Below are 11,265 nucleotides of genomic sequence, written 5' to 3'. Positions count from 1 at the left end.
GCAATGTGATCAGATTATTTTGTTTTGCTGAGGGGGTGCTGTCATGTTGAAGATTGCCTGGTGTGGTTACATATATTAAGGAACAAAATCAAGGAGATGCAACTAGATAATTGACAATACCAAGTCTGTCTGCTTGTTTTTGTCTTTCCTTACACAAGATTCTCTATTTGGAAGTAGGATTTTCCTGTTAATGTTCTTCGATAAATGAAAGAAAAATCCCGTGTCTCTGATGGGGTTTTTATAGAAATGAAATGACCATTGCGATTTTCTTATATATATGTTAATCTTAGATGGTTTTTGGATGCTTTATTAGATGTTTGATAATGCAAGAGCTAGATGATTTTCATGTACTTGTTTCCCTGTCTAACATTAAACTTAATTTGTTTATTGAAAATAATTTTCACCTTATAAAGTTGTATAAAACATTTTAGGGGCACTAATCTACTTACAATATCATGCAATAATTTTAACCACCACTATCTTGCAGCTAGGACCTCCGCTGAGACTGCTACCACAATGGCCGCTACCATCCTTGTTGCTACTACTCCATCATTATATTGTTATCACTGTTGGGATTTGTCATTAATAGGCAACCTACCCTAAGAAGTAGGGTTACCATTTGTCAATGGTAATTGCACCCACCATTAACAAATACATCAACCCATGTGCAGTTGCTGTTGCTGAAGAAGAAGAGTCACCATCCTTGCCTATAAATAGACACCAAGAGCAGAGAGCAAAGTGAGAGAAAAGTTGTGAGTGCAATAGAGAGACTAAGAAGAGAAAGAGGGGGCTGCCAAGGGCAGCAGCTGCAAAAGGCAACAATGAGAGTTGGGAATCGAGTTTGAGTGAAGTGATCCTCCTCCTCCATGTATTTGTTATAAACCTTTCTCTATCTATCTCTAATAATATTGATTCTCCCGCGGATGTAGACGGTTTACTGAACCATGTTAAATATTGTGTGTCAGTGTGCTTGTCCTCCGTTGAGCAAATATCAGTACACCACCAGTTTGAATTCCCTACAATCACCACCATCACTTTATCACTCTCCACTACCACCACCATTCCCACTCCAACCTTTATCACCAGTACTACAACTATTGCATCACCATAAAATATCGTCATCATTCTAATAACTTTGTATTTTTTATATTATTACTTGCCATAAAATTTTATCCATATAAAGTTATAAGAGCGTGATTGTGTTCAAAAAAGTGATTGTGTTCAGTCATCTTTAATTTTTTTTTCTTGAACAGGGAAGGAACATGCAAGTCACAATTTATTGCTCTTTGATTTCGATACCGATCCTAGCTCAACAAGCAATGAATCTAGCTCCGTTGACAATGGGAAGAAAAGATGGAATGAAAGTATGGAATTGCCATTATTCAGTCATGAGAGCGTATTAGTTGCAACTGGATAGTTCTCAGATAAGCTTGGAGAGGGAGGATTCGGACCTGTTTATAAGATAAGTTTACGTTCAAATAAGAAATCCTGATTATCCTAAGAAAAATGTTAAAATAGTTTGAATAAACTCTCAGAAGGACTTTGGTTCATTTAATAGGGAAACATTCTATTCCAAAAATATCCGATTTCGGGATGGCTCGAATTTTCAGAGGCAATGAAACTCAAGCAAACACCAATAGGATCGTTGGAACACAGTAAGTTTCTTAAATTCTGTTTTTCAGGACATGCTACTCTTAACATGATCTGCGCTGACCTTTTCAAATCTTAGTGGCTATATGTCCCCTGAATATGCTATGGAGGGTCTCTTCTCAATAAAATCTGATGTGTTTAGCTTCGGGTTGCTGGTACTTGAGATTGTGAGCGGCGAGAAGAATACTAGTTTCTACCACAGCGACTCCCTCCATCTTCTTGGACATGTGGGCAGCTTTCATAGACTCCCTTTTTCTTGTTCTTCCTGCTTGAATTTTATTTGATTACTTTCCTAGTCTCCACTCTAACGATGCAACTTTGCGTTGTTTATAACATAGGCATGGAAGTTATGGAAATATTCTAATAAACGCTTTGGGCTTGATGGATCCAAGCCTGGAGATCCTCCTTCAACTTTCTACGTTGTTGAGATACATAAACATAGGACTCCTTTGTGTCCAACAAATCCCTGATGATCGGCCTACAATGTCTGATGTCATCTCCTGATTGTAAAGTACAGCGTATCTCTCCCGGAACCCTAGCAACCTGCGTTTGTTGCAGAAGAAACATGGCAGAACCAAGGTCATTAATTGATGAACTCTGCTGGGCATCTTCCGTACTAATGTGACAATAACAGCGATAGATGCCAGATGATTTTTCTTTTAATACCAAGATATCATTGGATTTATGTAGGAACCAGGGAGGGTCATGGAGAAAAAGGTTAATAATTAGGTAGTCTTAGATGCACTTAATTACTATGTAATTATAGTGGAATGGTATAATCAGCAGTAGGCGTAGCAGTTTGATTTCCAGAGGCTAGATTTTTATTAAAAAGCTGTAAATGAGAGAGCATGCCGTGGCAAGTTTATCTTGATATATAATATTTTTTATTTTAGCAACATGTGATTACTTTAATCATCAAGATAAATATCAGATGACCCGTCAAATCAAACCTGGCCTGGATTGGTTTTGATTTTTTGAATTGAGTTGGGAATTAAACTGGTTAAATCCAGTAATTAATCTAATTAAATCTGGGTGAAATATAATAATATCAGATTAATTGATTGTTTTTTATTTTTTATATAAAATTAATTGTTTTGACTAAAAATTAAAACAACAATATGATAGTTGAAAAAAAATCGAAACCTAAACCGAGTTAAGTTATCGATCACAAATTTATTAAGTCAACTCATTTAACTATAGTTTCAAGAAAAGATATTATCATCATTTCTTGACTAACAATATATTCATGACCATTTCTAAATAAATTGTCTCGGAAAACTGGTTGCCGTAATCTCTTTCTCTCTCTGAAAATGCCTTGATGCAAGGCCAAATAAAGAAAGATTATCATTGTGGTATATTATCTTGGTTAAATATTGATTTTTCTTGTCTGTGATGCCTTCTGGAGTTGATTTTTCTGATGCTTTCTTTGTGAGTGATTCTGATTTTGTCTGTTCTGTTGAGTTGTTTATTGTGGCCAGACCACTGGTTGTACAATGGTCAGTTAGCAATTCAAATTCTCTGCCACAATAAATTAAACATGTTATTAATTAATGGAATACATATTAGAAATCAGATGACACCCAAAGATAATCAGATGACACTCGAAGATGACCACTATAAAATAATCAATCGTCACAAGCTGGAGCCTCTCACTAGTTAGTTATACAAAATACTATGTACACATAGACTAACTACTTTCCGTTAGAATGGAGTTACTGACAAGTCCTATATCAATACATAATAGATATTCATAGAATCATCAAAGAAACGTATATCATATCAAATGGAATTTAGTTCAATAATTACGAGTGCAAATTCAAGAATAAATGAGTACTCGAAAAATAAAACAAAATATATAAATATTTCAAAAAATTAACTAGTTGTACTCGTCCGCATAATCAATATACATATTTATTTATATTATATGCATATTAAAGATTATCCCACTCACTCGGAAAAATATAGATTAAAAGGAATATCAAATGAAAGACCCGAAAAATCTATTGAGGATCATTAGAGAACCTACAACAAATATACAAAATATACTCAAAAGCAACTCAAAACAGCACAAATAAAATATTCCAACGCATAAAAGAAAACCAGGTTTAGTCTCCTAGGTTTAGGGACTAAAACGACAATTTTTCAAAACAAGAACCAAAACGTAATTTTACCAAAATTGAAGGATCAAATTGTAAATACATAACCATACTGAAATTCCATCCATAAACCATCCTCAATTCTGTCTATAACAAACTAGGGACCGAACTGTAATTTTTATAAAGTTCAGGGATTAAAATGTAAATTCTCAAAATTGAAGGAAAAAACCTGAAAGTATTCGAAATCAATTATAAAACTGAGATTCATCATCCTTAACCTCATAATAACCTTATCCTAAATCTCAAAATACATTTAGAGGTTAAATTATAATTTTTTTCAAAGTTTAGGAACTAAACTGTAATTTTTATAAATCAAGGACCAAAATAAAATTTGATCATCTTCAACCTCAAGACCATTCTGAGCAGATTTTTCCAGCAATGTTAAACTGAATTTTTTAATACTAAGTCTGTTTGCTTGTTTTTGTCTTTACTTGTACAAGATTCTCTATTTGAAAGTAGGATTTTTCCTGTTAAGTTGTTCTTCGATAAATGAAAGAAAAATCCTGTGTCTCTGATGGGGTTTTTATAGAATTGAAATGACCATTGCGATTTTCTTATATGTTAATCTTAGATGGTTTTTGGATGCTTTATTAGATGTTTGATAATGCAAGAGCTAGATGATTTTCATTTCCCAGTCCACCATTAAACTTAATTTGTTTATTGAAAATAATTGTTCTTTTTAATTTATGTTTTAATAAATGATTTATTTTTTCAATTGTATCTTTTCACGTGTTGTTGTGATATTTAGTGTTGAGATATATATATATTTGCAATTGTTTTTTAAAGAATTTTAGAAAGATTTATCTTCGTATAAATTTCTCACCAAATATGGCGTTGACTACATGTATTCATCTTTGACTTTGAAATGGACTGTAATTAATAATAGTCCTAAATCCTAATATGCACCCAAAGAATAGAATGAAACTTTATTAATTATTAATAGACATTTCAAGTCTACTATTACTGTGGTAATTGTTTAGTAAAAAAAATCCTCTTAAAAAACAAACAAAGAGTAATAAATTAAAATAGGCAATGAGAAAAATAAAATTAATAATTTTTTTCAAAAGTGATTAATTTTTATTAGGAATATATTAATAAAATATTTTTTATTTTTTAAAATTTATTTTGGATACGAAGATATTAAAATGATTTTAAAAAAATTAATTTTAAAAAAATTATTGCAGCCATAAAAACAAATATGCAACTCATTATTGAACACCCCCTTTCTCCTTTTCTACTCTTCCTCGATACGTTTTTTAAAATAAAATGAAAACAAAAAAAATAAAAACTAAGAGCATATAATACATGACTCAAAAAATCTAAATTTCTCTTTCTTCAATGCCTCATATTATTGATATTTTTACTGTAAATTGACAATTCAACCCCCATTTCAGCATTACATGACTCAAAAAACAAATGGCATAGCCTCTAATTGGAGGGGATAGCGATAACCGAAAAGTCAGTCAATGTGGAAAATTATTGGTAAGAGCTGGCAGCTACAATATGACAAGAGATCTAGAGCATTATCATATAGTTGATGAATTCACAGGGGATTTCTGGTTTTTTTTCCCTTCCTCTTTCTCTGATTCATGCTCAGTCACAGCTCTTTCACCCTTAATCCCACGAATTAGATAGGATGTGTGTTGAGACAAAGCCACGTTTTTTGCTCTTTGTGCTGTTGTTGCTATTCGTTTCCCATAGGACTTGCTTCTCCATTGTAGGTGATACCCTTTTGGTTGGCCAATCTCTCTCTGCAAGCGACACCCTAATATCTCAAAACGGCACTTTTGAACTCGGTTTCTTCCAGCCAGGCGCTTCTTTAAGCATTTACCTGGGAATATGGTATAAGAACTCCGCAGATAAGACGATTGTTTGGGTGGCAAACAGGGAGAGCCCTGCAAACGACCCTGCTTCATCGACGCTTGAATTGTCAGATGATGGCTTTCTTGTCCTACTGACAAATTTCACCGAAACAGTTTGGTCAACATTTACCTGGGAATTCTCAGCTCGTGCATCTTCAGTGCCGAATACTAGTAAAGCAGAAGCAGTACTTCTTGATGATGGAAACTTTGTCGTAAGAGATGGCTCAAATCCAGCTACCATTTATTGGCAGAGTTTCGATTATCCAACTGACACTTGGCTACCTGGTGGAAAGCTTGGGATCAACAAGCACACTGGGCAAGTGCAGCGGCTTATTTCCTGGAAAAACTCAGAAGACCCTGCACCAGGTATGTTCTCGGTTGGGATCGACCCAAATGGAAGCAGTCAGCTTTTCATAGAGTGGAACAGGTCACACAGGTATTGGAGCAGTGGTGATTGGAATGGAGAAATATTTGCCTTGGCGCCTGAGATGAGATTGAACAATATTTCAACGTTTAGTCATGTATCAAATGAAAATGAAAGCTATTTCACCTATTCTGTGAACAATACCTCATATCTTTCAAGATTCGTGATTGATGTTTCAGGACGGATGCAACAACTCTATTGGTTGGAATATCAATGGAGTTGGTATCTTTCTTCGTCTCAACCAAGGGACCAAGCTGGTGTTTATGGTTTATGTGGGGCTTTTGGAGTCTTTAATGAAAATTCATCAAGCTATTGTGAATGCCTGAAAGGTTTTAAACCATTAGTGCAAAATGATTGGTCAAGTGGTTGCGTTAGGAAATCTCCTTTGCAGTGTCAAAATAAGAGAAGTGTTGGAAAGGAAGATGGATTCCTAAAGATTTCGAATCTGACATTACCTGCAAATTCAAAAACATATCAGAAAGAGAGTGCTGAAAGATGTAGATTGGATTGCTTGGAAATTTGTTCTTGCGTGGCTTATGCCTACAATAATAACAGTGGGTGTTCTTTATGGGAAGGAGATCTTATAAACTTACAACAACATTCAGAGGTTGCTGATGACCGGGCTGGAGCAGAAATTTACATCAGACTTGCTGCTTCTGAGCCTGAACTACAGATTGGTAATGGCAGTACCGGAACAGGTATGGCTTTGTACATATAGACAGTATGATCCAATAAATGACGAGAAACCATTTTTGACAAAATCACGGTCTTGTATTTTCAGATAAAAACGCAGACGCAGTGTTCCCTGTCCAAAAAAGTGAGATACATAACCAATCTTTCCATTTTTTCTACAATAAAAAAACTTCTTAATCCGTTGTACAGGTGTTGGTTTATGATTTTGTAATATTTACAAGTAGGTAATATCAAAAGGACAGTACGGACAACCTTGGCTGTGGCTATTCCAACTACTCTGATTACCTTCGGCCTCTTCATGTACTTCAGATGTCTGCGCAAAGGAAAGCTCATACACAGAGGTACATCCTGGTTCTTTCTTTAATTTCCGTTGTACATCCTGGTTCTCTTAAAAATTTAATTAAATCTTGAAGTTACTGGTTATCGTATCGATATGGTAACTTTTAAAATTTTAATTTGCAGAAAAGAACATGTTTTTTGACATTTTACTTTTTAGATTAAAAAATCATCATCTATTATTATTATTATAATTATTAAAAATCCAAATTGATCAATAAAAACTTTTTAATATGAAACTAGTTGCAAAAAAATATATATTATCACTTTTTTAACATTTTACCTAAAATATAATTTTTTACTTATTTTATTTTAAATTACTAAAGTTTGTTATACTATATTACCGATAGTCTGCTTGTATTATTCAAGATTCTAATATTAGTAAATATTCAACTATGGATATTTTTAATTATAGTGTTGGTAAATATTACGCAGCTAAAAATTATATAGTATTCTTGATTCTAGCCTCAGTGAATAAACCATTAAAATTTAAATTAAAAACAAGAAATATATTTTTTTATTATTTTTTATATATAAAAAAAAAAAAAAAACAAGTATGTATCGTATACAAAATTCGTATTTCACAGTAAAAATCAACAAATTAAATATATAATGAAATTGTTAGGAAAAAAAATTGTCAAGGGACCTACAAATAAATTAAAAAAAAGTCCACAAATTTTTTTAAAATTTTCTAATATAAAAAAAAATTTGTTTGACCAAATATTAAAACAAATAAATAAAATAAAGAAGATTAGCCTAAGAAAGTGTTTTTAAAAACACACCCTTGCCCAAAAACAAATTGGACTGGATGGGTTGAAGCCCAGGTCCAGCTTGACCTCAAATTTTTTTTTTTTCTAGATCTAGCTCATCTCATATGAACTGAACTTAATCAGCTTGGCCTATCATTGGCATAAGTCTTGCCTAGTTGGTCATTAGCACAAACCAGTGACCTAGCTGGTCACTTTTAAGGATGAACAAAAAAACAGAAAAACAGAGAAAACTAGAAAAAAAAATAATTGAAAAAATCAAACCGTAAAAAAAAACAGATTAAACCAATTAAAATTTTAAAAAAATCAGCCGGTTTGGTTTGGTTTCGGTTTCATAAGAAAAAAACTGAAAAACCCGAACCGAACTCAAACCGAAAAAAAACAGAAAACTGAGTCAAACCAGAAAAAACTGAGCCAAACTGGTTTGAATTGGTTTTTGTCCTAATAAACCGAACCGGACTGAAACTGGTCGGTTTGAATCAATTTCGGTTTTTTTTTTTTTAAATTCAATTTAATTATTATTATTATTATTATTATTATTATTTTTGATAAAAACCAACCGAATAAAAAAAATTACCCCTAATCACTGTGCATAATTATTCACGTTGCACAGTGACAGGGTAATTATTTCTAAAGGGAGGGAAACGAAAGGAGCTTACCTGGAGGTGGTGTTTTGTTGCTGGAGTTCTGGAAGAAGATCAGTGCTCGTCTTTCTGCTATTGGCCTCCCCTCTCCTCTGTTCCTTAGCCTTCTCTTCCTGTGCCTCACTCTTTTTTTGATTCCTTCCTTTTCTGCTTCTTCCCGGCTCTCTGTATGTTTTTTGTCTGTCTCCTGCTCTTCGTCTCGTCCCTTTGTTATTCGTTCTCTTTTTGTTCTGTCTGTGTTTACTTTGTCTCCTGTGTTTGCTTGTTCTTCTGGTTTCCTCTCTGTTTTATTTTGTGTTTTGCGTCCCTGTTTCCGTGTTGGTTCGCCCTGTTTGTTCCTCCATGTCTGTGTCTCTGGTTCTCTCTCTCTCTCTCTCTCTCTATATCCTGTGCTTCTCTGGTTTTTCTCTCCGTTCGTTTTTTTCTTGTTCGTGTCTTTTTCCCTCCCTCCTCGTCATGCCCTTTCTCCGGCTTTTCGTGTGTTTGTCTCCACATCATTACTTACCGAGCTCAGTAAAACTTCTCATATAAAATGTTCTTCTGGTTTCCTCTCTGTTTTCTTTTGTGTTTTGCGTCCCTGTTTCCGTGCTGGTTCGCCCTGTTTGTTCCTCAATGTCTGTGTCTCTGGTTTTCTCTCTCTCTCTCTCTCTCTCTCTCTCTCTCTCTCTCTCTATCCTGTGCTTCTCTGGTTTTTCTCTCCGTTCGTTCTTTTCTTGTTCGTGTCTTTTTCCCTCCCTCCTCATCATGCCCTTTCTCCGGCTTTTATAAAGCCAGAGAATGCCATGTGTTCTTTTCGTGTGTTTGTCTCCACATCATTACTTACCGAGCTCAGTAAAACTTATCATATAAAATGTTCAAAACGTACAAGGTTGTCTGTGGGTAAAATATATAACCCCAAACAAACACTAAAGTTTCTTTTTTCATGACAAAAATTGACAATTGGAATCCCTTTTAATGTCGGAAATTGTGGTTATTATAACCTGAAGTGGTTACATTTTTGGTTGATATAATCAGAATTGCTGGATATTTTAACAAAATGATAGTGTTCAGTAATTTTTAATTTTTTCTTGAACAGGGAACGAATATACAGGTCACGATTTATTGCTCTTTGATTTCGATACCGATCCTAGCTCAACTAACAAAGAATCTAGCTCTGTTGACAAGCGGAAGAATATGGAATTGCCATTGTTCAGTTATGAGAGCGTATCAGTTGCAACTGGACAATTCTCAGACAAGCTTGGAGAGGGAGGATTTGGACCTGTTTATAAGGTAAGTTAGGTTCAAATGATTATTCTAACCTTTTCAGAGAAAAATTAAAATAGTTTGAATGAACTTTCAGAATTACTTTTGGTTCATTTAATAGGGAAAATTATCCAAGGGACTGGAAATAGCAGTGAAGAGGCTTTCAGAAAGATCTGGGCAGGGGCTTGAGGAGTTCAGAAATGAGACAATTCTAATCGCCAAACTCCAGCACCGGAATCTTGTCAGGCTACTGGGTTCCTGTATTGAACGGGATGAGAAAATGCTAATCTATGAGTACATGCCAAATAAAAGCTTGGATTTCTTTCTCTTTGGTCAGCATTTTCTTGCATTAACTTTCACTAACTTCCCAAATGCTTCAAGAAATTTATATCAGATTAATTTGTGTATAAACTATAAACAGATGCAAACAGAGGACAAATCCTAGATTGGGGTACACGGATTCGGATAATCGAAGGAATTGCTCAAGGCCTTCTGTATCTACATAGATATTCACGGTTACGAATCATTCACAGGGATTTAAAGCCTAGCAACATTCTATTAGACAGTGAAATGAATCCAAAAATATCCGATTTCGGGATGGCTCGAATTTTCAGAGGCAACGAAACTCAAGCAAACACCAACAGGATCGCTGGAACATAGTAAGTTTCTTGAATTCCACTTTCCAGTACCAGCTACTCTTAACATGATCTGCACTGACCTTTCCAATTGTTAGTGGCTATATGTCCCCGGAATATGCTATGGAGGGCCTCTTCTCGATAAAATCTGATGTGTTTAGCTTCGGGGTGCTGGTACTTGAGATTGTAAGCGGCAGGAAGAATACTAGTTTCTACCACAGCGACTCCCTCAATCTTCTTGGACATGTGGGGAGCTTTCACATACTCTCATTTCTTTTTCTTCCAGCTTGATTTGTATTTGACTACTGTCCTAGTCTCCACACTAATGATGCAGCACATGTGTTGTTATACCATAGGCATGGAAGTTATGGAATTCTAATAAAGCTTTGGACTTGATGGATCCAAGCCTGGGAGATCCTCCTTCAACTGCTACGCTGTTGAGATACATAAACATAGGGCTTCTTTGTGTCCAAGAAAGTCCTGCTGATCGGCCTACAATGTCTGATGTTATATCCATGATCGTAAACGAACACGTGGCTCTCCCAGAACCTAGGCAACCTGCTTTTGTTGCAGGCAGAAACGTGGCAGAACAAAGACCATTGATGAGCTCTTCTGGGGTACCTTCCGTGAATAGTATGACAATAACGGCGATAGATGGGAGATAGTTTTGTCATCAAGAGGTCTACAGGACATGAAGCTACTTCATCAGAGGAAGCTATGAGTATGGAACGTAGACCAAGCTTATTTGTATAAGTTCTCCGATTTGAATCGTACAATTGTTTGTTTCAGTTTTTCCTATTATTTTCATTGTATTGAAACATGAACAACATCAAATCAAGTATTCATAGAACACATT

General features: G+C 34.8%; 1 protein-coding gene across 2 annotated transcripts; it reads left to right on the top strand.

Moving 5' to 3' along the window:
• The first annotated feature begins 5,251 nt into the window (after nt 1-5,251).
• On the top strand, nt 5,252-11,265 carry LOC118062222 (G-type lectin S-receptor-like serine/threonine-protein kinase At4g27290). Of its 2 annotated transcripts, XM_035075956.2 has the most exons (8): nt 5,252-6,790; nt 6,874-6,909; nt 7,010-7,126; nt 9,608-9,801; nt 9,896-10,106; nt 10,196-10,433; nt 10,508-10,655; nt 10,766-11,265. In XM_035075956.2, exons 1-8 carry the CDS (start codon nt 5,443-5,445, stop codon nt 11,072-11,074), a joined length of 2,601 nt encoding a protein of 866 aa, XP_034931847.1. In that variant the 5' UTR covers nt 5,252-5,442; the 3' UTR covers nt 11,075-11,265. The 2 variants fall into 2 exon arrangements, with proteins under 2 accessions (XP_034931847.1, XP_073265445.1); XM_073409344.1 differs by lacking the exon at nt 6,874-6,909.

Source organism: Populus alba, chromosome 5 (assembly GCF_005239225.2).
Source record: "Populus alba chromosome 5, ASM523922v2, whole genome shotgun sequence".
Lineage (NCBI taxonomy): Eukaryota > Viridiplantae > Streptophyta > Magnoliopsida > Malpighiales > Salicaceae > Populus > Populus alba.
This window is presented reverse-complemented; position numbering and strand designations above follow the sequence as displayed.